The sequence below is a fragment of the Xiphophorus maculatus genome, chromosome 18, assembly GCF_002775205.1.
Source record: "Xiphophorus maculatus strain JP 163 A chromosome 18, X_maculatus-5.0-male, whole genome shotgun sequence".
Classification (NCBI taxonomy): domain Eukaryota; kingdom Metazoa; phylum Chordata; class Actinopteri; order Cyprinodontiformes; family Poeciliidae; genus Xiphophorus; species Xiphophorus maculatus.
In genome coordinates this window covers 11,468,068-11,495,924 of record NC_036460.1, presented here as the reverse complement: position 1 = coordinate 11,495,924, position 27,857 = coordinate 11,468,068, and the positions used below count along the sequence as shown (strand labels likewise).

The 27,857-nt window shown below is 36.9% G+C and overlaps 2 protein-coding genes across 3 annotated transcripts; both read left to right on the top strand.

The window, feature by feature from the left end:
• The first annotated feature begins 12,054 nt into the window (after positions 1-12,054).
• Positions 12,055-18,867, top strand: dmac2 (distal membrane arm assembly complex 2). The gene is made up of 6 exons (XM_023350874.1): positions 12,055-12,119; positions 12,487-12,677; positions 15,209-15,289; positions 15,803-15,942; positions 16,044-16,203; positions 17,223-18,867. Exons 1-6 carry the CDS (start codon positions 12,102-12,104, stop codon positions 17,395-17,397), a joined length of 765 nt encoding a protein of 254 aa, XP_023206642.1. The 5' UTR covers positions 12,055-12,101; the 3' UTR covers positions 17,398-18,867.
• Positions 18,868-19,188: 321 nt separating this feature from the next.
• Positions 19,189-27,762, top strand: sirt2 (sirtuin 2). Of its 2 annotated transcripts, XM_023350752.1 has the most exons (17): positions 19,189-19,340; positions 19,439-19,488; positions 19,646-19,694; positions 21,531-21,641; positions 21,856-21,897; positions 22,001-22,107; positions 22,188-22,244; positions 22,329-22,397; positions 22,488-22,617; positions 22,686-22,745; positions 22,895-22,950; positions 23,036-23,112; positions 23,237-23,288; positions 23,389-23,456; positions 25,280-25,346; positions 26,520-26,676; positions 26,707-27,762. In XM_023350752.1, exons 1-17 carry the CDS (start codon positions 19,325-19,327, stop codon positions 26,748-26,750), a joined length of 1,212 nt encoding a protein of 403 aa, XP_023206520.1. In that variant the 5' UTR covers positions 19,189-19,324; the 3' UTR covers positions 26,751-27,762. The 2 variants fall into 2 exon arrangements, with proteins under 2 accessions (XP_023206520.1, XP_005804579.1); XM_005804522.3 differs by having other exon boundaries at positions 26,520-27,762.
• Positions 27,763-27,857: the final 95 nt, after the last annotated feature.

Genomic DNA, 27,857 nt, shown 5'->3' with positions numbered 1-27,857 from the left:
GTGGGGGACATTGAGTCTGAGTGGACCATGTTCCGTGCCTCTATTGTCGAGGCGGCCTATCAGGGCTGTGGCAGAGAGAGCTACAGATATGTATCACGGTATTATCGGTAATGCTGCAGCACGAAGTTGTTTCTTCTGCCATGATGTATGAGGAACAATGTACAAACATTATTTTGATACATTAGGTTTTGTGTGGAGTTCTTCCAGCTGTCACATAAAGGATCAATGAATCACAGGAATGACACACAGCACTTCCTGAAGAGTAAAAAAATAAATAAACAGCAGATTGCTTTCCTGTTGGCTCATTTTTCTTCAGTTTTCCATTACTGCACATATTCTGCAGCTTTCCTCTGAATTCTAACACTCACAACACAAAACAGGTCTTATTTCAAGCAGCATCTTTCATAATAGACATTGGGGGGTTGCATGTCTGAGAACAACATCCCAACATGCAGGGTGGACTAGTTTACTTCACATACAGCATCATTAGGAGAGAATATAGCACCACTGCTGTACAGCAAGAAGGTCTGGAGTTCTAATCCTGGCATGTATTTGTTCAAGCTGCATCTTCAGAATGATGTTCAAATAATACAAAATAAAATTCAAACATGTAAATAACATGTTTTTATAAAAGTTACATATACTACAGCTTTAGTGAATGGGTTAAAATGGCTATTGTCTCAAACCCAATCCAGACACATTTATGAAATATTTTAAATAAATTCTGTACAAAAAGTCCACATCAGCACTTGATGCTCCACAGTTGAGTGTCTGATATGCATGCCATATAAAAACGCACTGCTCCCTCCAGGCAGTGCAGAAGTGTACCAACAAATCAAGTCATTGTTATTTATAAAGCCCCGCATCACAGGTTTGTCTCAGAGGGGTGTTATTGATGTCATTTCCAGTCAGTGACAGACGATTGTGCTCCCTCTTGCTGTCTATTTTGGGAATTTTTAAGGGGAGGGATGTGATAGTGATGGTAGGTACAGATGAGATATTTTAAGCTGTTATAATGCATAATCTATGAAGGCCTGACTGGGTCACACAGAGGTAAAAAAAAAAATTATTCTATATGTAAACCGATTTAAATGTTCAGCAAACAGAATGATATATATAGTGGCATAAAACAGAGTGAACCAGGTCTGAATTTATTACATGCAACAGATGTTTGGTGGAAATTGTTGTGCTTTGCAAACAGAACGGCCATATTCTGATGATTTCTGTCAAAATCCAGACATAAAAAATGCTTTTCTTTGGAGGTAAACCTGTAAGCAGGATAATCTTCAGCCAAACTCAGACCTCCGTACACCCTGCAGCCAAATCGATCAATATTTTAAACATGCATTTGGCTTAGCTTCATCAGATCTCCTGCTGTGTGTCTGTCCGAGAGGTTGTATGAGGTTATCATCTCTGTAATCAGCTTATCACCTGAAAGTGCACGGGGTCCTGATTTAGATAAGTGGTAGACAGGAAGATAGGAAGCTTATCTAAATAGCTCTCCGGTAAGAAAATTTGATCTATTTATGGAAAGTTGATTTTTTTGAAAGCGTGACTCTAAAGCCGCATGCTAAGGCGGTTATTACGCCGGTCATTAAAACAGCTACTTTGATGGATTTCCACCTTCGTCTTTACTGATTTCTTCTCTTTTTTCAGTCTGTTCTTTTTTAACCAATTTTTTTTCTGCATCTGACTGCATGTATTTCACCTGACTCCAAAGGTTTTTATCTCCAGCTTACTGCATAAGATTAAAAAGAGTGCAGTACTTTGTTAATGAATTTCACATAATGAATTTCATTCAGATTTTATCTGATGAACAAAGATAAGGAAGTGCATAAGTTTAAATTGGACGAAACATTACATACATGGTTCTCGAACATTTTCATATAAAAAATCTTAACTCACCCTCATTCTTCTCCACAACTTCCTCTTTGTTGTGTTTGTTGTGTGTCATGGTCTTCCTGGTGTTCGCTAACGAACCTCTAACCTCATGCGGTGTCACTTTGCAGTCAGCATCGTCTTTGAAAGATGTAAAATGGGTCTCTCAAGTCAAGCTGAGCCACACCAAGGGGTTTTCATGGTTTGAGTTTCTTTCTAAGCAAAGTGTTTCTTAATCTGCATGCACAATTTTAAAACCTATTCTGTTACATCATAAGTTATCCAGGATTTTGAATGCTTCTAACTAAGGCTATACTAGTGAAAGTAATCCAAGTTTGCAAAGACATTTGCAAAATAGATTTTAAGGTGTTCAGATCTAGAAATAGTCTTAGCTGCTTGAGGAGATTATTTAATCATAGTTTGATCAAAGGCAGAGAGGACCTGTGTTGCCTTCAGCCCAGAGTCCATTATCAGCTCAAAGCACTGTGGAGTACAGAAGCAAGGTTGTGATTGATGACACCAAGAAGGGACTGGCTGAAACCAGAATGGACATATTTAGTATTCATGATTTGCAACTTATATTCTGAATTCTCTTTCTCTCTTCTCAGTCTTTTTCTTTTGTTTTTCTTCATGTATTTTTGTGTTTGTCATGCATTTGAGCTTTAAAATTGGTGTTCTTAACCCCAACTAGCCGTAACTCAATATTCTGCTGACAAAGACAGAGGAGGGGGATGAATGTGAACAGAAATAAAAGTGTGCCGGTTTAGATTTTGCATTAAAAATCCTGACAAGTGTGCACTGCTATATGAAAATGTACAGGTGTCAGCCTGAAGAAGAAACCTTTTTTTATGCTAAGTGCAAGAAGAGCAAATGATGTTAAAAAAAGATGAGCATTAAGAAAGTAAGAGGGGGAAAAATTGGAATCTATTATTGTGACATGATATCAAATGACTGAAATGTATAATTTATGGCTCTTAATTTGGCCTTAATCTATTTATAAACCAAAAGCACTACATGGCTTTTTAAAAAATGGCAAATGCAAAGCTTTGCATAATATAAAGGCTTATAAATAATCAAAATATCTCTCCCAGGCCTTTTTTCTCAAACACAAGCTTTTGTTTGCTTCCATTAATTAAACTTACTCATAGAGAAACTGTCAGCAAACATAAAAAATAACGCAGAGTGGGTACAGAACATGCACAATGTCATTGTTGTGGACGATAGACATCATTCATAGACGATGTAAGTCAAGCAGAAGTTTGGAGGTTAGCAGCAGTTCACAAAGAACATGTGATTATCATTAGCTCTTGGAGAGGCCAAGTAGAAAACCCCTTTATTTCCCTTTGTATTATTTATTTTCTGCTATGTAGCTGACACTTTGAAAAACTGCCTCCAGCCTAATGGGAATTCAACGTGTTCAGGCTTTGCTTTGCTCTTTGACAGAGCAACGCTTTGATTAACATCTAAACGTCTTCTTCTGTGGTGCCTACAGGGGTAGTGATGATGCATTCAGTTCTCAAGATATTAGGTTTCGGGATAAGTTGAAGTTTTAGAAAAATTAGTGGGAAAACTTAGAGATAATGTCACAAACAGAGATGGATTAAAAGCAGTGGTTTAAACAATTTATAATAGACCAAAATACCTTTAAAGTCAGTGTTTTTAAGCTTTAAACATGCTCATCTTTAACAGGAATATTAAATGTTACATCGGTTTTTCGAGTAACTAAACCCCCAAATCAACTATTCTTTGCATATAAGGTTACTTTTAAGGCTGCTGTGATAGTGACATTTTGTGTACATTTGTTCAATTCTTAAATATTTTGCCCTAACTGTTCTAGTGATACCCTCTGAGTTGAAGGGCAGCTAAACCCTGGACAGGTCGCCAAGGCTCTAACTAAAGTTATAAAGATGATGATGAATAACCAGATGTTTTATAAAAGCGTTGCAGAATGATTTGATAACTTGCTCTTGTTTCTGGTTTAAATTCTGAAAGGAAAAGCCAAACCTAACCTTGAGCTAGTTTTTTAATCGTCTCACTCCCTGCTGGTAGTTCTCGTGTGGAGACATGCTGCCCCTATCAAACAGATCTCCAAACTGAAGCACTTATCTGTGACTGCACATGCATGAAATAGATTCTGCTTCTGCACAACACAGTGCCCAACATCTCATAAAGATTTGAGTGACTAGCACTGATTTTTTTACACATATCAGCCTCCTCTAGTCAGGGAAGCCTTTATCTAATGACATGCTCTGCTCAGCTTATGCTATTTTTGGCTATGTGCTATTCTAAGTCTCCCGACAAGATAAGTGTGCTGGGTAGGGCAAGTGTTTGGTTGGGTCCGCGTTTCATCACCATGCTAATTAATTCTGTCAATGAAAATTGGTGCAAATGTGTGGAACAGAAAGATAACAAGATGATGATCATGTGCTTTTGTGCAGGCATGCATATTACCATTATGTAAAGTCTTCTGAATAAGATGAGACAGTACATATGACATTACTGGACTACAAATTGTATTTGCCCTTAATTTCAGCAGATCACCCACTAAAATCATGTTTCTAATTCACACTCTCTCGTGAAAGATTTATTTGACACAGGAGAAGCTGGAAAATTAGTAGGCATTTTCATTTGTAGCTTGAGACATTAACAGTCTAGTAACAGTCAAACAATAACAGTTCTTTGAACTTTTACAAAGAAAATGTACAAATTCCTTCAAAACACAAATTTTAATTTTAAAGGCGTTTATTTTATCAATGCTGACAATCAAATTAAGTTTAACTGTAGTCTTGTTTTCAGTTACAAATTTAGATCTAAGGCCTGTTTTAAAATTCAAGCATTTATGAGAGGCCCTGTATATATATGCACATGTGTAGTATTTATTTGCAGAAAATGAGAAATGGTCAAAATAACGAAAAATATGCAGTGCTTTCAGACCTCAAATAATGCAAAGAAAACAAGTTTATGTTCATTTAGAAACAACAATACTAATGTTTTAACTCAGGACGAGTTCAAAAATCAACATTTGGTGGAAAAACCATGAAATTTTAATGCTGTTCAGTGCAGTGATTTCTTAATTTTTTCCATATATATATATATATATATATATATATATATATATATATATATATATATATATATATATATATATATATATATATATATATATATATATATATATATATATATATTTTTAATATATATATATATACATTATATGTGGATATATATATACACTCATGTATATATGCATATATGCATGTGTCCCTGTGTGTGCATGTGCGTGTTTGTGAACCTTTGTTTCATCTCTGTAAAAACAGAAGCGGTAGTGTCTAAAGATACAGCTAATGGTAACGGTTCTCCCTCAGGGCCATCACTCACTGCAGTTCTAGGAAAGAGAGAGGAGCCACAGGGCAGCAGCCATTAGGAAAACCTCTGACTTCATCTGCAAAAAAAGACTGTGGAAGCACTTTTGCTCTGTCCCATTTAACAGAAATACAGTTGTCACAGTGAAAAGCCACTGACCAAATGCTCTTACTATCGGCTTGTAATGGAGAGCGCCATCTTGTGGTGTCGTCTGAATGTTAGGAATGGAAGTTTGTGTGGAAAGTTCATGTTGGAGTCATAGTCTGTAGAAAAAGTGAGGAAAACACAAAAAGAGAACAAACCAATTGAAAGATTTTCCTGTGATTTTCGACAAAATGGATGGCATATGACTTTTCAATAATATTTGGTTATCAGTGACACTTGAAGGTACCTACAGATAAAAGAATATTTTCACAAATCCTTCAGTTTTTCCTCATTAAAGAAACTGAGATTTCTGATAGGTGTATTGATTTTGCACAACAGTATCATTAATATTATACCACCATGTAAGAGATATTTTGATGTTTTTCTCAACATTTTACAGACCACATGAACTTTTCATGGCACAGAATAAAACCCTGAGCTACTTTGTTTTGTTGACCCCCAACTTCAGGTAAACGCAAGGTTTGTTTTTCTAACGTCCATTCAGATGCAATCAAAAATTCATGAATGTGAACAAATAGAAAACCAGGACATCAAACAGCAGGTAAAAGTTCTCAAAACCTTATCAATTATTCAGTAACACAAGTTCAAAACACAGAAGCTTTTGATCAGATGACGGTGATGTTTTGAGGAGTTTGGCAGAGAACTGGACACAGATTATTTTTTCCAAGATAAGAATAAAGCAGAATCTATGATACACCCGTTAATTCAGAGGTTGGATGACATCTGTGTCTTTCAGCATAGATGTCATAAACTCCAACAGAAATCACCTTTTCCTGACTATTAGAAGCTACTTACATCAGTATGATTCTACTGAAGCACATGTTTACTTTACTCCTCAAAAATCCATCTGCAGGTTGTAATGTTGTCATATCTGTGTTGTTCTTTACCAACATGGATCCAAGGCAGATGAGACTGAGGATCAGCTATGAGGATTTGTTTTTACAGAAATAGATTTCCTGTGTTATTCTTTGGTTTAATTTTGTTTACATTTACAGTATTTTCTGTGACATTTACAGTATTTCGGTTTCCCGTCACAGTTTGAAAACCTGACTTGAGCCATATTCTAGACCCACAAAACAACCCAGTGACACACAGCATGCACTTACACATATTAACGCCCAAGAATGATTTAAAGTGGCCAATTAACCTTCTATGCATGTTTTTGGGTGGTGGAGCAAGGCGGAGTACCTAGAGGGAACTCACACATCCACAGGGAGAACTCCACACAGAAAAGCATCAAACTCAGTGCTAAAACTGCTCCACTGTGCGGTGTCCACCTGAACTCATGCAACCCAAAGTTGAGTTGACCTAAGGCAGTAAAAAAGTGAGGCCCAGGATCCAAAATTTCTGAGTTTTTGGGAGAAATATACTCCTTTTTCTATCTAAAATGGCCCTAATACACGGTTGTAAAAATCCCTTCCAGATTTTGGATCTACAATAAATATCAAGTGTCTTTATTTGCTTGATTTTAGGTTGTTGTTGTTGGCCTGCGACTACATTTGAGTCTACAGTTTTGGCCTACATGGCCAAATGTTTGGACACCCCTGACCTAATGTATCTCGGAGACATTAACTCTATATCTGGTGACCTTCACTGTATTTTTGACTGACTCAGTCACACTACATGTGAGACCAGTAGTCCTGCTGTCTTGTTCTTGTTCGAGATGTGGCAGTTCTTTTCAATTTATTTAATCTACAAATCCATCTCTGATTTGCTTGTGGACCAAATTACATCCAGAGAAAGAAAAATCATTCTTCCTTCTATTGAACTGGGTTTGTACAGTTTTTAATGTTATAACTCCCAGAGAGCAAGCCACTTAGATTGTGTTTTGTCACTTGGAGTCCAATCTGGTAACAAAGTACATTTGTGACTTGGCAAGCAGAGGCAAGGAAGAACTCCCCTTTAGGAAGAAACCTTGGGAGGAACCAGGCTCTCTGGGGTGTGCCCCTCCTCCTGAGGGCTGGGTCCTCATACCAGAGAGGGCTACACCTAAAAACAGACAAAAAAATATTGACATGTGGTGAAGTGAAATAAACTAACCAGTTCCATGGTGTGAATTGTCTTACCCTCCTCCGGTAGACAAGGATATAAGACTCCCCTGTACACATCTCAGAAATGACTGTTCCATTTGTCTCCATCACATAAATGTCATTAAAGTGGAGCCATCGATCGTTCCCGTCCTCCCTGGACTGGTCCGGGTGTAGCCCATCGCTCACGTAATGCCCTAAAAGAAAAAGAGTAGGTGAGAACTTTGGGATTTAAAGAATAGCCAAGTGTCTAGGCTTTTTTTAAGCTTAAAATTTGAAGGTTAAATTTAAGCTCTAGTCAGATTTAAACAAAATTAGACAGAGTAAGATGTAAGATGTTATCTGACCTGTCTTCGCCGAAGAACCTACGTGGCTGATGACGCTGACCAGGCTGTACTGTAAAGATTCAGAGGCAAAAACTGTGAGCATCACACACAACTGTCATGTCACAATCTCACATTGTCCACACAGTACCTTTCAATTTTTGGTTTTGAGTTGTACAAATCTGTGTACCTGGTGGTCAGCTACTGTCATTTCCCTGCACAAAACGATGGGGTCCTCCAGTTTGACCATCACCAGGTTCTCTGTGAAAGTGAACCTCTTTAGTTGCAAAATCAAATATCTGTAGATGAGAAACTGATGCTTTAGACTTTATTGTACATAAACACATCTATATTATTATAATAACTTCACATTTTACAGAAGACATTTGGAAAATGGTGTTGCCACTCACTTGGGAAGGGTCAGAAATCTAGACTGCAGACCTGATGTGTTTCCTCCACACTCACACTTAAACTCTAGCTGTCTTTCCTGTGGATAAAACAAACTGTGAGTTATTTACAGCACAAAAAGCACTAAGTGTCATAAAAATATTGTCTGAGTGATGGGTGGATTAAATAGATGAGTTTCTTATACCTTCTCGTGCATGTTGAGCATGTTCTGCACTGACCCTCCAGCAATCAGGTCCAGAGAGAGCATGATGAAATCCTCCTCTCTTATGGACTTAAAACCACAACTGCAGATAAGAATCAGAAAATATTATATTGAAATATTTTATTGGAATAATGAACATTGCTCAGGACAAGCAGGAAGAAATGCATGTTTAGTTCTGGGTAGAAGAGTGCTTTTACCATTTGCACATCCTTGTGTTCCGCATTTTGAACTGTAGATGTGTCTGAACTGGGCACCTGTATCTTTTCCCTATAGTGGCCGCAGTCTTTGTCAGAAGGGGCTGCAGGTTCTTCATCTGATTCAACACAGCCGTCAGGAACTCATGGGCGTCCTAAACGCACAAGAACACGCAGAGTTAAATTAATGTCAAACACTGCAGTCAGGTAAAACACAGATCCACGCAAAGCAGCTGACTAACTTTCATGCCTTCATATCCAAACTCTGGGGCCTGGAAAGAGAGGACCTTCTTAAACCTTATAACCACCTCCAGTTTCAACCTGGAATCAGGTGAGCAGTGACATTTCACAATGTCTAGGAAGCATCTGGAAAATAAAGGCTGATATTTGATTTTGTCTTCAACTCACAGATTTCTCTATGTGTGTTTGTGCATATGTTCTTGCTGTACCTCATGAGCTGAGCCTCAGGACACAGTGTCAACACGTCCTCCTGGGATTTGATGTCCTCCACGAACTCCTTGAGCGTAAGCAAAGTCTGCAGGCTGGCGTTCATGTAGCAGATCATATTGACGTTTGGGAATCTGATGCAAAAATGCACAGTCACATTAGCATCATGGTGTTTAATGACAGATCATTTTCAGTTTCATTGTTCCTGGTGGTTATCTGCGTAATTACAGGTTGCAGACGTTTTTTTACCCAAGTAATATTGCATTCTGATGTTTCTTACAAGTGGACTGGACCTGGATTGTAGTGACTCTGCACAAACACAAACAGACAGAGTTGTTCAGTATGATTATAACAATTAATCTGTTCATACTTAATGTGTTGTGCTGGAGGTACTTTGTGGGAACGTTCTGGTTGTGCTTCGAGGAAGTGTTCTCTTCTTTAAAGCTCTTATACTGCTGTGTCTTAGTTTCCATTTGAAGTGGGCTGCAAAGTGGAAAGAAATAATTTAGAAAACCTCTTAAATAACAGAAAAACTTACCTAAACAATTTAAATTAAAGCATGACCAATTACCTTCAGAAGTCACTTCATTAGTAATTCCTATGTGTTTTGATTAATCTCAATACTTCATAGAAACATATTTTTCAGTAATTTCAGCTGCAAATCTTTTGGGGTATGTTTTTGGAAGTTTTTCACTTCCACTTCAAGCGGCTGAAACATTTTCTCATTCTTTGCAAAAAGCTTGAAGAGGGACGGAAAATCAAGCTAAAACCAGAAGATGAAAAAAAATCTCAACTTCATCACAACGCAGACAGGCAAACTGTGAATTTTTGTAACCACAAACAAATTAAAATAACGAAAAAGACTCTTTCACACATTGTTTGCTATCCTGTGGATAACATGTTGCCAGATGTTAAATGTGAACAACTTAATTGAAAGGTCAAAGGTCAAATTTTTTATTTGTGTGCAATAACAAATTTGCTTTATCAGGCTTTGAGGGCAGTATTATACTTGACATGGTTGACTTTGGTGCTTTAGCAATACCTGTTTCTAAATACCATGTTGGTGTAATGCTTTAGTGGGATTAATGTTTATGATTAGTGCTTTAAGGTGAGTGCATACCTTTACAGTGGTGCCTCCCACTGCACAGGAGACAAATTTGAGACTGAAGCACAATGGAATGGACAACTGGGGGAGAATGGAGGGAAGTCGTGTTTCTCCGGAGCAAGTTCGTCACGTTTGAATTACTAGTATCTATTGGTATGCGTCACACCTTTTCAATTACATATATTGTAACTATGATTGATTTTAATGACTTGGTTCCCTACACACTTGCGTTACGGGTGAAGCAACTGCACTGCATACACCTCCGTGTTAATCCTGTGAGGGATCTATGTACTAATTAGGTGACAACTGAAGCCGGTGGGCTCCACTGTATTTAATTTAAGATTGAATGCACAGCACTTTTTTTCTTGTTCTTATTTGTGAAGCTTTATCAAGTAACTAGAATCCTGAAGAATTACACCAAGATTAGTGGTTGTCATGTGTCAACATGTTGGACATCTTACAAACAAGTTGGTTACCTTCTCTTTTGATCCTGAGAATCATCATCAGAATCAAGACACTCTTGTATAATTCTCTGTCAGACACACAACAAGCTCATTAGAATAAAAAAGATGGACCTGCAGAGCTTCAGTAGAATCAAGTCCAATATCAAGCATATAAAGTGCTAGATTTACCAAGAAGCAATCAAATAGTCCCCAGAAAATCTTCTTTTTCCTTGTCTTCTTCTGTTGTTTTTTCTCCTGAGGCGAATATCTTGTTTGAGTGCTTCTACTTGTTGGAAATCCGATATCTTTAAACTTTGATGTAAAAAAAATAAATAAATACAAAAAACAAATAACTAAAATAAATCACCAGAATAAATTCCAGACAGTCCAGATTTTTCCAAACTTCTACATTAGTTATATGAATAAAAACAGACTTACCACATTGTACAAGCGCTGCAGCCAATAATTTATCCAGTTGTTGTTGTTATTGTTGTTGTTGTGTGAGCCCTGATCTCCTTCAACTTTTTCACAAATTATATGCTTTTTCTGTGAAAGGCAATGAAAAGGAAAAATACAATATGCAAACTGATAAAAACTGTCTTTAATGACTACCGTACATCCAAACAGAGAAATCTGGAGTAGAGTGAATCTAATCTGTGAACAATATCAAAAATCTAGTAGAGAAAGTTACATGGTCAGCAACACAAACCTTATTTCGATGATGAAACATCTCTGGGTCCCTCTCGGTTTGTAAAATGCATCTTAGTGCATTTTAGAAAGTGTTGTGTTTGAGTGGGGAGACTTCAGAGAATATTCTAAATCACCTTGTAGCAATTCTAGAAAGTAACTGTTGACATCAGCGGACGTAACAACAACAAGCACATTTCAAAAATATACAACTTGTATTTAGAACTAAAATACTTTAAATATTTTTTAAAAAATCAACAGAAATTGTACAAAAGTTGGAGAATTTTTATTTTTGGAGTTACATAGAACTGTCTTTGTTTTTTTATTATTGCTATTTCGCCCAAATTTTACATTAAATCAAAGATTGTCATACATCAAGTTCATTTAAGCTATTCACATTTTAAAACTGGCAGCATGTTGGAAGGCAAACAATATGTGAAAGATTATTTTTTCTTATTTTAATTTGTTTGTGGTAAATATTCACAGTTTGCCTGTCTGCATTGTGATAAATCTGCAGGTTCAACCAAGCTCTTTCTTTCTGGTTTTATGTAACTTTGAAACAGCTACAAACATTTTTAAATGATCACATTTTGAGACACAGAGGCTATCAGAAAGTCTATTAAATTCCTTTTCTGTGACATTGTTTAAACATGAAAGATGTTAACCTTAACACTGAACTAAAAAGGTTGTTTTATGAACTTTTACTTTCAAATAATTCCGTAAAATAGGACAGTTCACCTTTCAGAGGCATTCACTTTGCGACACCTAGTGGTGACAAGAAGAAAAACGGCTCTCAAAAAATCCCAGAGGCGGAAGCGGAAGGTTTGTCCTACACGGCTTACTGTTGGAAGTTGCTGTCATGTCGGCACCCTTGATAGTGAGTTATCCTTCACATTTCTGCTAAACCCAGCGAGAAATAGGATATACAAAGAAAAAAAAGTCAGTTTCACTCTTGGAGTGTGTGTTTTGTAGATCGGCCGTATTTACTCTGAGGCAATTGTTTCGTTATAAACTGCGTTAAATTAGGATTAGGTAATGGGTTAGCTAATGTCGTGGTAATATGATCTCAGACAACAGGACTGAAGGTTCCTTAATTCTTTTATATTGCTGAACACAGTACAGCGTTGTTGCCTTTATTATTATTACATTAGTATATGTTCTCCTTTATTTCTTTATGTTTCCATTTTTACCTGCACCGTGTTTGTTCATGCCCCCTTTTCATCAGGTCGTCTGTATCTTTTCAGTCTTTACGCAGGTGCTGTCAGCGGGCTGCTGGCCTCCTCGTTGCTAGGCGACATTGGAGCTCCAGCTCAGCATCTCCTCCTTCTCTCGTGTCCAGGTCTCTTGACTTCCTCGCCCAGCGCTTCTATGATGTAGAGGCGCTCCTAAACTGGAAGTCCCGGATTGGGAAGGACCAGCTCCGAAAGAAGAATCTGTAAGACAAACAAAGTTTTATGTGTCGAAAACACATTTGGTACATTTTGAGCAACATAACAGTGGAACAGTTACAGTTTTTATATGACCCTGAGTTCAATTTTCAAGACAAATGTGAGAAATCAGCTTGGTACCATTATTTCTATTGGCCTACATATTAGAACATGTGTGTAAATTATTTTTTTCATGAATCCTTTTCATCAGCATAGACCAGAAAAATCATTATTCCATCATTATTGTAGTCTTTCCACATTTGTGTGACTTTCTTTGCAAATTAGTAATGTTTGTCCAAATTTGTACTTATTTTTTTTCCAAGTTTTGTATTTATATTTTAGCCTCTAAAGTCTTGCAAGGCGTAGGGGTCCCAGGGTAGCTCAGGATAGAAACCACTATGCACAGCATTGACATTGTTAGGCCTGTCACGATAGCAAATTTTGCTGAGCGATTAATTGTCTCAAAAAATTATTGCGATAAACGATAATATTGTCTGAAGACCTTTTTACACTGATTTAATGGAAATGATGTAATAATGCATGTGATTTCTTGCCAAAGATAGATACACTTTATTTTCAAAAGAACATTTAACACTGGAACTGATAAACAAAATAAACAAAACAACCAAAAACAAAATGGATTCTCAGTCTCCATTAACAAAAAATGTACTTGATAAAAAACTAAACAACATAAAGCCAAAGTGTAAATAAATACTGCATTCAACCAAAAGATTATGGAGTCTGTATATTATGTTGCCCTTCAGTAATAATTAGATTTAAATAGAGAAGATGGGCACATCCACTACCTGATGCAATAGTTCACACTACATGATTTTTTGCTCCTATTTTTCCCCTTATGACAATCTTAGACCTTTGGTCTTTCTAAGATTGTGTGGTGTGTTACGGTAGATCGTAGTTGCCGCTCTGATCTAAATCAGGGGTTTTCCCCACTGGGACGTTAACTCAGCCTGTTGAATGTGACAGGCAGCCAATCAGAAAGCGAGGATTCTCCTCCTCGCTTTCTGAGGGGAAATTATGTCGGGGAATCCCGAACAGCTGACACGGAGCAACCCGAAGTCCAGCGGACATTGGAGATGATACGTGGAAACAACATTAATGTTTATTCAACATGCAAAGAATATAGAAATGACAAGAAGAGGAGTTGGAGCAAAATTGCTACCGCAGTTGATAAACCCGGTAACTTTTCAGCTGTTCTTCGTTAACGTGACATAAATAGGTTATAATGATTTTCATTCGGTCAGGACTGACTCTAGCCACATGCATTGCAGGTAGATTGTAGTAAAGCATTGATTAATGCCTGGTTTTAAAATTAGTTCACTGAACTTGTAGCCATTATTTTGTGCCCATTGTTGGACACCACACAGCAGGACTGAACCCGATCGAACCGTTATAGCTAGGATTTCTGTCGGCTAATGTTTGGTCTCTCAGGTTTTGAAAATGGGCCGACAATCAGCTGACAGCTCTAAGATCGTGTAGTCTGCGCTGGGCTTTACACTAAGGAAATGAGGAAGGGAGGGTCAGTGGAGAGCACCGGAGTTGAGCCTTTTTTCATTCGGTGTCATTAACAGAAAGAGAAAAAGGCCGGAAGAGACGATAATGCCGATAATTGAAATGACGTCGATAGTTTTAATTTATCGTACGATTAATCGATTTATCGTTTATCGCGACAGGCCTAGACATTGTTATTGTTTTTGTTTTTCAAATATTAAGCATTGTTTGTAGCATTTGTCAATATTAAAAATGCAAACATATGAGTCTAAAGTAGAAATGTTTGATCAAAATGCACAGCACCAAATTTGGAGACAGTGCCCTTAATTTGGGGTTATGATAATTTGGGCTTGTTTAGCAGCAACAGGAACTGGACACCTTGCAATCACACTGCAAAAAACACAAAATCTTACCAAGTATTTTTGGTCTAATTTCTAATTTGCTTGAAATAAGACAAGTAACTTACAAGTAACTTTTCAGGAAGATATAGTATAAGTCAGTTAGTTTAATTTAAATCAATAATTTCTTATTAGTGATGGAAATGTACTGATTCCAATGTACTGATGGAAATGTACTGATTCCTCTGGCAGATTATTTCACTTGTAATGTTGGAAAATGTCTTTTTTGTAAGTGAAAATCTGGCATTTGAATTAGTACTTTTTCATCATTCATTAATGAATTGTTGACTTAAAACAAGCTCCTATATCTTGCTGAAAAGTTGGGTTCTTAACAGACCTGTTGCTCCTAAGTTACCAACTGCACTTTTAAACAGTAATTGTGATGGGCTTTGCACCTTTAGTTTCCACACCATTACTGAGCTGTTTTTTCACATCTGAACATATTCCCTTACAGCCAAATCTGTTGGGAGTATAGGAGTCTTCATTAAAACAGCTAAAGTCAACTCTAACACTTTCTCCAGCATCTCCTGAACAGCAAATACTATAGGAGTTTTTATGATTTGACCTTACCAAACCTGGACTTTGGTAACCAAGTCATGCCTAATCCCAATTTTTTCTTCTGTCTTTTACAGTTACTATGGTTACACCCACAAGCATTATGGCCCAGACATAGCATCTGCCTATTATATTCTAAATCTAGGAGGAGGATTTAGGTGAGTGGCTCCTCCTCACATCCCTTTGCATTATTTTTAGTTGTTCTGTAAATGCTTTGTCAGGTAACTGGATGTTTTCCACATTTATTATGACAGATTCAGTCTAACAAGGTCATGCTCCTTCTGATTAAATGTTTATTATGAACTTGTCAACACATATGGTGTGAAAAGGGCCCATTGCAGGCCCCAGGGCCAGAGGACATTTTTGAAATTTGAGACTAAGTTTACCAAATTCTTTTAATACTTGCCTTAAGTGATAAAATCAAAATACATTTTTGTTGAAAATTCAGGTTTTTTACTCTGAAAATTGAAGACATTTTTGTAGAAGAAAAATTCAAATTATTTGAGAAATGAGTTCCTTTGGAATTATTCTTTAAAGCTATCAAGAACTATAACTTCTGCAACAACCCGCTGCTCTCTCAAAAAAGCTCATATGGACACCTCACATATGAACTGCTTTTCAAATCATCAGCCTTCTCTCTCCGTTCATCATAACTTCTGTTACTTCTGCAGGTTTGTGGGCCAGTCTGAGTGGTTCCGCGCCGACTCAAGGGGAAAATTCAACTGGGATTTCCTGAACTACAAGGACACACCTGTGGAAGAAGTAGACATGAGTCACACCATCATCAACTACGTAGGACTGTCTAACCTGGGTAATATGCTGTGATGCAGATGATTCCTCTCTGCTCTTTAGTTTTTGAGAGTCACTGAATATATTGGTCCTGTTTTTGATCTGATTTATCAACACCTGCAGAGAGGCAACATCTGCGAACTCTAAAGCTCCAAGGCTGTCCTGAGGTGGATGACTGGTTCCTGGCAGGACTCCACAAGTTCCAGGACTCTCTGGAGGAGCTGGACATTTCTCACTGTCCAAGGATAACTGTGGGCGGTCTGGCTGCTCTCAGGAATCTCAGGTGAGCTTTATACTCGGTGTAGCCCACAGTCTGCAGCGCGGTAGTCCAAACCTTTTTTTATATGTATATTCCAAAATTACCTAAGGCTGCAAATGTACTTTTTTTCTTTACCTAAAATAATATTTTTAATCTGCTCAACAGTAAACTAAGCTTATAAATTTCTTGTAGGAAAAGAATATTTCAATCATTGTAAATCCACAGTTTTGCATAATTTCCTTATTAAAGAAAGGCATCTGGTTCGGAATTTCTTTTGGGCTTGATTGGAGAAAATATTTTAAAGTTGCTTATTCTCAGCACTAACAACAGGATTTGGGTCCCTCTTTCTCTGACATGACACAGCAGTTGTAGCTCTGCAAATACAGCTCTTGAAAAACATACCAATTTTTAATTCACTTCTTTAGGACTCCAGTAATATAAAGAAGTGTATCACTAAACTACACAGTAATTTAATTTAATCATGTTTTCAAATTTACTGGTATTTCTTTTGAAATATGAAAATAAAAGTATCATAAATATTATACTCCCCTTGAATAAACAGTAGAAAAAATAGTAAAAATGAAAACCCCGACAATATGGTTGGTTTTGTTTTTATAAAGATCATTAATTAGAATTTTTCTCAACAATGGTTAATCAAACTTCTTGTCATAAGAAATTTATCAAGATAATTATTAACAATATAATAAATGCAGAGCCCTAGCAGTCTTGTTCACTATAAAATTAAGGAAATAGAAAAAGTGTAATATTTAAATGTGTGTTGTACCTAACAGTTTCCATTGTTTCCATCGTAACAATTTAACCTTAAATTAAAATGTCGCCTCAATTAAAAAAAACTCTCCATCTTTATCAGCCTGTGGTAACATGTCAAATTCAAATTATTCTCACTAAAGAGTTGCAAGCCAAACAAAATCAGTCCAGGATGCACAAGTGGCCTTTATGCCACACTTTCAGCACCATTATTCTAAAGCAAAGTAACCAGTTGTGTAATGATATTCTCCTTTTTCTGTGTCTATTTACTGTAGCCACCTAAAGCATCTGAATGTGTCCTCCCTCCCGAGGATTTCAAATCCAGGGTTGGTGATCATCCTGCTGGAGGAGATGCTACCTCAATGCCAGATCAGAGCAGATGGCTACGACCTCAGTCTGCCTCAGGCTGGAAGGGAGAAGTCAGAGGAGCGCCTGGAAGCAGAGAGGTAGTGGGTCGATTACAACTAGAATCACTGCAGAAAGACTTGGAGGCTTTTGGTGTTCTCTTTGTTTTTCAAAGTTGTCATCATAAGCTTATATGATTGAAGAATCATGACATAAGGCACAATAAATGCAGGACAAATAAGAAAAGCAGAAACACACAACAGATGTGGGTGAAGAAACATGTCACACGCAAGTTGAAATATATGTCTGGATGCCCTGTGTATATCTCAGTTTGTGAGTAAGGCTGCACATTGATCCTGTAAATGTTCATATTTAGAAAATCTCTGTTCATGTCCAACTTCAATTTGCTGGGACTTTGTCACTGAATGTAAAAATGGGTGTACATAATAAAGATTTTATTCTTCAAAGTAAGGATTATTGTAAACCTCGTTGTGTGTATTCTCTTATATTTGACTTGCAAAAATATTTTTTTTATATAATAGCAGTGAAAAAAAATATATATATACATATATACTTATATTATATATAATATGCGATATTATATATAATATAAAAAAATAATAAATTTTTTTATAGTAGCAGTGGAGAAAATACTCAGACGTTGTACTTAAGTACTGTAGTAAAGGTACGTGTCTGACAAATCTATTTGAAACCCAAAATGCAGCTCAGTTTTTTGCAGTTGTCTAAAACTGAGCTTTGGAGATTTTTTACTTTCTTTACCATGCTGTTCACTTTATCCATGGTGGTGAGATGAATAAGGGTCCTCAACCGTCTAGTGGTCAATAGCTGAAATAAACTTGCTTCTATCACTTGTGATATTTATACTTTTATTTGATAGTGGTACCAACAACTATGCCACATGTGATTTTGCAGTAAAATAAATAACCTTAAATTAATGTATTTATTTGCTTATATTCCCTTTTGGTGTTTATTGCCTTTATTTGGTTTTAGCTATGATTAATTTTAATATTTAATACTTTTATTTTGAAGGGACGACGTCCGGTCTAACTGGACTGACCACATGTTATAACGTAGACGATAAAATGTATCTTGTTAGAAGCGGGCCCCTTGATAGAGGCGCAAGGTGTGTGTGTAGTAAGTGAGTAGATGTCTTAAATATTGTGTAAATAAAACCGTGCATTTGCTTATATGCTAAAACTAAAGTTATTTTTGGTTGTAGCATTATTTTAAGTTATGAACGTTAAGTTGCAAGCGTAAACGGTTGTAAACGTATGTATTTTTGTTGCATTTTGGCTTGCACTGTGTTTTTCAGTGCACGTCCCTTACGGTGAAACCAGGGGTTAGTGCTTATCAATAAAGTCTCATCCTTCACGTGGGTGCGGGGAGGGCATGATGCAAGTAATATATTAATTCATTCTTTCATTAATTTTTAATATATTTTAAACATTATGCTATGTAGTTAATTGCCAATACAGTGTCCGTGTGTGTAAGTGTATGTATATGTAATCTGCACTGTGGAAGCTTATGTGAATAATAAAGCCCATAATCCAGTGTGAGCCTGTTCTGCAGCAGATACACAACGAACTAATGAAGACACCAAGAAATAAAATAAACAGTGATGGTCGTTTCTGCAATATCTTAATTGGCAAATGTGAAAATTAAACATTGTTAAAATACTGCTATGTTTGACTCACCTGATGTTCTACAACCAAATAAATTGGCGATACGTTTAATTGCAACTTTTGCTTATTATTGGGTTAGTTGATATTAAGAGTTTTAGAGTATTTTTTATTATGTTTTGTAATAAGAAAAGTGAACATCAACGGGAACTAATGTCTCCTTTGAACGCGGTAGCGGTTCACGCCGACGTAATTTTCCGACGGACAACAAGAAATGGGAACAGCTGGGTACATTTAAAGCGTCGGGTTCCTGTATATTTTCTCCGATTTTAGCGATTTTTATTGGATTTAAACCAAAACAGTGTCGTGTTGGAGTCCTAGCAGGCGGATAAATGTCTGAACCATCAGGTAGGACGACTGTCTGGTCCAGAAAGGAGACGCAGTTACATCTTTGTCCCTTGAAAACAAGAATGTCGAGTTTTACATCATGGTGGTTTCATTTCCAGAGTTCCCCAAAAAAGAAGAAGAAGGGGAGGAGGCCACCGCTGAACCCGAGGTGGGAGTCACTGTTTTCTGTCGGGCTTGAGTTGTTGTTTAGCTGCTGTCAGATGTAGTGAGACCCAGAGGATGGTTAGCATCATAACAAAGAGCTGCTACTAGCAGTCACCACTCAGTGAACTGTTTCTACCAGTCACACATTGTTTTCTCTGCAGGATCAATCAGACACCAGCAGTGAGGACGAAGCTGCAGGAGAAGCAGAGAGTACGTTTAAAAATACCGCATACACTCACATACAGCGGTGGAGAAAATACACAAACGTTGTGCTTAAGTACTGTAGTAAAGGTACATTAACATTATCACTTGAGTAAAAGTAAGTGTTTGCTTTTAAAAATAGTTAAAGTATTGAAAGTTAACCAAAATCAAAACCATTGTGTGATTTTAACAGCAATAAACACATTCAAATAAATGTTGTCTGCCTGAAAAAAGGGGCATTAGACGCACCTAACAGGAATAGGTCAGTAGTTAACAATATTTTAATTTTCTGACACCGTTTTCTAAACTTGGGCCAGATGGAGTCATTTTTGAACAGGTAAACTTGAATATAGGGCTGTTGTAAACAAATATTTTAGTAATCTAGCGATTATTCTTATGATTAATCGAGTAATCGGATTAAACAAATTATTGAAATACTGGTAAATCTAACATAACAGCAGTGTTACTATAAAATACCAACATCAGTCCAATTGTTCATATTTGAACTTCCCTAACAATAACTTTAATGTAGTTTAAGAAATTAACCTGTAACAATAATAACTCACTTTTTAAGTTAAGCTGAAGAAAAGTTATACAAAAATCTGAAATTATATTCAATTTAATTATAAAGATTAATGCTCACAAATACACTTATATTTTTTAAAAAAGTGTATACTTCAGCTTTTCGTTTATGTATTCATCTCCAGTCAATTTAATGGATGAACTCTCACTTTGCCCAAACATTTATAGCTTTTCTGTTCATTTTAGCAACGTAATTTGGGTCCTTAGTTTGTCACAGAAACTCATCTACCAGATATGTACCACCACGATGCGTTCCGCCACACGTTTGTTGAGACCGGGATGACATGAAATTCATTTTCCGGTTCGTCCGTAAAGCTATAGTTGCACTATAAGCAGCAACTACACAACAGCCGCCCGCCATGCTCAGTAGCATTTTATTGAAGTTTCACAAATCAGAAAAAGGTTTCACAAATCACAAACATGGTTCTAAATATGTTGCTGTTAGTCGAAAATAATCCAATCCAGGTTTGAAGTGTCTAGGTGTTGTAGTTTTGGAATTAGAGCAGTTCTAGTATGATCCAGATGCAAAAAAGTGGTAAAATCAACCTTTATTGAAGTTTCACAAATCAGATAAAAGTTTAACAAATCACAAACATGGTTCTAAATATTTTGCTATTAGAGCAGAATAAACCAGTCCAGATTTGAAGAGTCTAGGTGCTGTAGTTTATAAACTATAGTCGATTAAAGATGCAAAAGGTAGTGAAAAATTAGGTGGAATTGCCCTTCAGTCTTTCCCCGAATCGGAAACCAACTTCAGGTTCGTGTGTTCAGTTTATCCGCTCGTCCCTCGTTCGCTCTGAACTGCCACCAGGCAGCAGCTCCGGGAGGAGAAAAGCTGCCGTACTCCAGGCATCACGCCAGTTACTTTAAGGAGACATATTGGTCCCCCGAAAAATAATAAAAGCCCAGACATTATCATGAATCAATAAAATCCTCCCAGAGCGAACTTAAAAATGCTGCCATCACTTAGCTTTCATCAACAACTCAGGCAGAAGTGAGAGCACCGTGCAACATAAATTAACTTTGATGCATATAAATTTTCCTCGACCAGTTTTAATAATCGAGGTACTCGAATCACTCGAGGAATCGTTTCAGGCCAACTTGAATAAGTTTTTGATTACATTCAAACTTATAAATAACAAAAAAAATTAATGTGTAACACAACATATTATAGAAATGTAGTGTCGTAGAAAGTACAGATACGTAATGTGAAAACGTGAATAAACTGGTCTTGTATTTCCTTTTCTCTCCTGTCCTTTCCAGTGGACGTCTTGCGCGGCCTTTTCGCCAATGCGCTGGGGTTGGGCTCTTCAGAGAAAGTTCTGGATGAGTTGTCTCTGGAGAGCGTGGCGCGCTACATAAACAGCGGCAAATGTGAGTTTTGTCTTATTATGTTTTACTTTATTTCTGGGTATTTGCAGGGTTACAAAATCAATGATAATAATAATAATAAATATATATTTAATCTGAGTACATTCATCCAGAAAAAGAAAATGAGATTTAGAGAGTGCTAAATTATTCATTAATGGATTCATGACTGAATCATGAATCCATTTATCATGAATGTTTTTACCTGTCTTTGCCATAGGTAAAAACATCATTTGCATGGTTGGAGCAGGAATATCAACATGTAAGTATATCCCATTCATTTTGAGAGAATTAAGCATTTATTGATTATTATTAAACAGTTTTTGTGCTGTTTGAGTAATTTCTCATGATTTCTTCCTGCACAGCTGCTGGGATCCCTGATTTCCGCTCTCCAGAAACCGGTCTCTATGCAAACCTGCAAAAGTACAACCTGCCTTACCCGGAGGCCATCTTCCAGATCGATTACTTTAAGGTCTGTTCAAGATCGAATCGCATCTCTCAAAACAGTGACATGTGAAAATTGAAGAATTTTCCATAATTTCATCACTTCAGAATCATCCAGAACCATTCTTTGCTTTGGCCAGGGAGCTGTACCCAGGACAGTTTAAGGTACGACAAGCAGGCTGCAGATTGGGAAAAGCCGGTCCTTACCAAATACTCAGAGTTGTTTTTTACCCTTTTGCTTGGTTTTAGCCCACAATCTGCCACTACTTCATAAAGATGTTGAAGGACAAGGGGGTTCTGAGACGATGCTACACGCAGGTGGGGGAGAGAAAGAACATGTCGCTACACACAGAATAATTCAGATTACTTTAAGTTCCTGTATCCATGTTGGTGTGCATGTCTGTTCAGAACATCGACACCCTGGAGCGAGTCGCAGGGATAAAAGGAGACGATCTGATCGAAGCACATGGAACGTTCTACACCTCTCACTGTGTCAAATTGCTCTGCAAAAAGGAGTACGACCTGGACTGGATGAAAGGTGCTGCGGCATTTTTAAGCTCCTGTGATCTCCTGAGATTTGAGATTCTAATTTTGTCTGTGTTTTAGAAAAAATCTTCTCTGACGAGATTCCAAAGTGTGAAAAATGCAACAGTTTGGTCAAACCAGGTGAGTCAATCATCATTTTTGTTCATTTAAAATTTAGCACTATTCGTCTTAGTTCTGCAAATTTTGTTGCTGAATCATTGATTTTATTTCTACTTCCAGAAAGATCCCAGATCTTTTCTCACCGTTTGTCCTTATCTCGCTTTCCTCAGATATAGTATTTTTTGGAGAGAGCCTGCCAACCCGTTTCTTCACTACCATGAAGATGGTGAGCTCATAACAGTGATTTGTTCATGATTTAACCTCTGCAAAAACATAAACAAATTAATGTTTCACCTTTGCTTCCCTGTCAGGATTTTCCTCTATGCGATCTCCTCATAGTCATGGGCACATCTCTGCAGGTTCAACCGTTTGCAAGTTTAATCGGCAGGTACTCCACATCTAGTCTCAGTAGCATTTCTAATCTGATTGTGTAACATAACTTAGTCATTTCTGAAACTGTCCTGCTTTGGCTTTCCTGTTGGATTCTTTCATCTTCCATTTTTGTCATTTAGGGTTTCAAAAAGTTGCCCCAGGTTGCTCATTAACATGGAGAAAACAGGACAGGTGAGTCTTTACTGCTCCATCACCTTTACATACCTACTTTCTTCACACTGCCTTGTCTAAGCCACTGCAGCTGGAAAGGTTTATTTGTTTCTGTCTGCAGGCAGATCCTATTTTGGGGTTGCTTGGCTTTGGAGGAGGGATGGACTTTGACTCAGAAAATGCGTACAGGTAATGCTGAGATTCTGTCTTATTATTTGATAAACTGGCTTAGATGTTGATCACTATTTGTTGAGGATACTTTTATTTTTATTAGAGGTGATCTGAAAAACTGACAATTTCCAGATTGACCAGCCAGTTGGAAACATTTTACATGAAAGGTGTGAAAGTTCAGTGCAGATTGTGCTGACAACACGTTATCTATTTTCATGGTAAAAGAAATACAGAGATGTAAGAAACTATTTTAAAGGAAATTGTATTTTGAACGACACATTAAGACATGTCTGTTATCCATAAAGCCAGCAGAAAGATTGAGACGTTCAACAGGAACACTGAACTGTATTTTATTATTTTGAGTTTCTTAACATGTTTTCTTGTCATGTGCTACGCTTAAGAGTAATGGCAGCATTTTTTAAGTTTTAAAGCTCTTCATCTACATTCTCCAGAAAATCCACAAATAGGTGGCTGTTTTTACAATGACACCAAGTAATTGCTAGAAGGAAATATTTTGATTACTGTCATAAGTTAAGTTATATTTCTTAAAAACAAATGGTATTTATTAAGCATTACATTAAGACTTACATTTCTGTTCAGTGCATCTCTTTCTCTTATCCTAATTATTTATGTCATGTTTTCTGGATGAGGGGTATTATTTAGCCACCAGGGGGCAGCGAACTAGCATGCATAATTTAGGTAGAAATGACTGAATATAAATATCAGAATAGCATCCTGAGAGTGATCACTTTGCATTCAGAAAGAATTGCCATCAGTGTTTTTTCTATTCCTGTTCGCATGAAGCCGAGAATAGAATATAAGTATATATCTTATTGTCCCTAAAAAGAGATTTGTCTTGAACATAGTTTTACACAGCTGCAAGTAAAAACACTAAAACACAGACTCAAATCAACAGTGCAACAAGTGGTGTGTATAGGTGTTAGTGGTGAAAAGCAACGTGGTGAGTTGCTGATGTGCTGTGGAACAGACTGACTGAGGCTGGAACAAATGACAGTTTCTGTTTGTTGGTCCCACACTGTGGCGCCCTCAGTCTCCTTCATATTCAGTGAACTGTGGGTGTTCAAAGTCACATTCTCATCACTGCTTTTTCATTTATGGTCTGTCTGGTTCAAAGTGTTTCAGGATGATTATTTTTTATGATGGCTATATAAATGCTATATAAACTTAACTGCCCCTAAATTGGACAGTTAAGTTACTAAACGAGGATGTGATCCAGTACCGTGTAATGCTTTTCAGAGTGATACCGTAAGAAGAAATTACCAACCATATGCAATCTTAGTCTTCTTAGAAAGTATGGTCTTTACTGCAGTTGTGTGTATAGAAAGTCAGTTCTACATAGATACTCCTATCAACAGTTTAACAAGTACAAATAAATAAAATTTTCATTTTTAATTTTAGAGTCTGGAAGACAGATGTGTGTGCAAAGTGTACAGCTGTTTGTATTGTTTTGTTTTTGTACCAAGAGATTTTAAGCTAACCACTTTGTAATTAATGAAAATAATATCAATAATCAACATTGATATATATGATCTTATTGATATATAGACATAATTAAATATTTGTTCATTGTATATTTGAGTTGGGTTTTCTTGTTTGTTTTTATGCTCTGATCTACTTGTGAAAAAGTTTATTTTCTGAAACGGTTTGTTGTGCCTTTAATAATAAATCCACCAAGATAAACAAGTGCAAGGAAAATCTAAATTTAATGATGGATTAGTTAAAGACATAGATTGTATTTTTTGTTTTTTTGTGATGGGATATGAAAGCCTGTCTTGAAATCGTCTCCGCATCCAACATGTCGTATTTTTTCCTGGTTTCAGAGACGTAGCTCAGATCAGTACGTGTGATGATGGCTGCTTGGCTCTCGCTGACTTGCTGGGTTGGAAGGTGAGCCCCACAGTTTTCTCATTGAAATCTTGTATGCCTGCAGCTTTGCAGTATTTAGAGCTGAACTCCATCAGTAAAGAATGAACACATAATCATAAAGCTGCTGTGTCACTGATTATCTAAAATGCATTTCATGTGGGTCTAACTATGAAGAAATGAAGAGTGTTGTAAAGTGTTTACTGCATAATGACAGAGTATGCTATTTTCAGTGTGATATGATTCTCTCATCCTCCAAAGTTATAATTACTGACCACCTTAGTCTGAAAGTTTGGTGTTTTTATATAAAGTCTACAAAATCATCTAATTGGTCATAAACGTAAGCCACAGGCTGCAAAGTAAGCAGACAGGCTGCTGTCAGTTGGTGTAAAATATTCAGCATGGTGAGTTGAAGTAAATCTTTATCAGTGCAGACAGAGTGTCTGTAGTGTAGCATAAAATATTGAGTCATTGCTGTAAGATTTGCATTGCAATTACAGTGGACTCTGTATATTCTCATTACTTGTAGATTTTGAAAAATCTACAAGTAAAGCAAAATTATCTAAATTACTGCGGAAAACCTGCCTGTTAGCAGATCTTTTCATCGAGCATTTCTAAAATACTCAAAACTAAATCCAGCTTTGGAAACTGAAATTCTTTGATGAAATGATATTGGTTGTCCTTTCCCCAGCAGTCAGTACAGCAGTTCCGTTCATTTCCATTGGAGCTGATTGACTGAATTGCAAGAAATTACACCTAAATAAGAAAGTCTATAGATGTTAGCATCTGCTGTATTGCTAAAACCACTGTGTGTGTTAATGCATATTAAAGTATATTTAGTGTTTGAACTGTTAAAATAAGCAGTTATAACCGTTTTTAGAGGGAAGTCTCAAGTATTTGTGGATTTCAGTTATTTGTGGACGGCTGTTTTATGGGGATTTTATAGCATCAGCTATTATGTATCGTATATCTAAATTATAAACCTCATGCTAGCTGGCGGTAGCATCTCTTGGACTACAATATGAAAGACAATACTAGAGATCTGTTAACTTTAAGCTGCGTAACTACATGCTACATAGAAACACATTACTCATTTGACACCATAAAACTTGTATCTCTTACTTTTTGGTGCTCATTTGGCCTCTATTATGTTTATATTCTGTATTCATTCCTGTTTTGTTTTCCACATTCGCCCAGGCGGAGCTGGAAGAGCTTGTGAAGAACGAGCATGCCAGGATCGACAGTGAGGACAAGCAGGAAAATCCTGGAGGAAGCGAAGGAGCTGCAGCCAAAGGAGCTGCAGCCAAAGGCGCTGCAGCCAAAGGCGCTGCAGCCAAAGGCGCTGCAGCCAAAGGCGCTGCAGCCAAAGGCGCTGCAGCCAAAGGCGCTCCAGCTTCAGCTGAACCAAAATCCAAAGCAGAGGAGTGACCTGTGTTTAATAAACAAAACAAAAACAATGACACAGTTTATAGCTTTACCAGAGGTTAATACTGTATATGAGGGTTTGATATTCAGAAATGAAGCTCTGTTGGGTTTCTCTGATTGTATATTCTCAGATCTGAGGACGGTTCTTTCACATAATTATACTTTTGTTTATGTCAGTCATTTTGCACTTTACTAACTTCTCTATATTTTCCATAAGCTTCGTCTTCAAATTCTCAGATCTGAGGACTTTTCTTTTCCATAATTATACTTTTGTTTACGTCAGCCATTTTGCACTTTACTAACTTCCCTATATTTTCCACAAGCTTCTATTTGTCCCAGCTGAAGATAACATTTTCCCTCTGATTGATTTAATTTCATTGTATGTAGATTTTAGCCCCACGCGTTCCTTCTAAGCATAATCGACTCTTAATGATTGATGTGTGCTGATGAGTTGCATTTTAATGAGAACCGGATGTGGATTTGCGATAACGAGGTTCTGTTAGGTGGCCTAACATTCCCTCCCCCCAAGCTAAAAGCAGTTCATCTGATAACGCTGTCACAATGTTTCCGTCAGCTAATTAACTTCCTGGTTGGTAAAAATGTTGATACATTTGATAGACAGTTTACTAGAACCATCACTGGTTTTTACTTTTGTTCAACTTTTAGTCATTTTATTTTAATTGTTTTAGTCATTTAAGCAAAACTATGAGACAAATAATATTTTTGTGTAATGTTCATCTTGGAACAGCAGAAAGAATTGTAAGCAGTCACTTTTCAGTCGAGCTCTTTACTAGTTTAATTTTAATAGCCAATAAATTTAGATTCAAAGCAACATAAAGAGGAAAAAAACAGACGTGATTCGTACGGAAAGAAAGCTGAATGAAAGATCTCTGAGAGCATGAAGCACTGTTAAAAATAAAATAAAATTACTCACCTGGACTTAAATACGTTGACATGTACTAATTCTAACAACCAGTGCAAATTCCTGCAATAAACGTTTCCTTTGTTAAACTAATCAAGTTCACTTCGTGTTAATGGAGAAGTGTGTCATTCTACTTTCTTCTTATGAATGCAGTTGATTAAAAATGATAGTGGAAATGTCAGACTGAA

Coding starts and splice junctions, on each gene's coding strand:
- dmac2 (XM_023350874.1), top strand. Junction 15,943..16,043: donor CGTAGGACTGTCTAACCTGG/GTAATATGCTGT, acceptor CAACACCTGCAG/AGAGGCAACATCTGCGAACT. Junction 16,204..17,222: donor GCTGCTCTCAGGAATCTCAG/GTGAGCTTTATA, acceptor TATTTACTGTAG/CCACCTAAAGCATCTGAATG.
- sirt2 (XM_005804522.3), top strand. Junction 23,457..25,279: donor GACTCAGAAAATGCGTACAG/GTAATGCTGAGA, acceptor TCCTGGTTTCAG/AGACGTAGCTCAGATCAGTA. Junction 25,347..26,519: donor CTGACTTGCTGGGTTGGAAG/GTGAGCCCCACA, acceptor ACATTCGCCCAG/GCGGAGCTGGAAGAGCTTGT.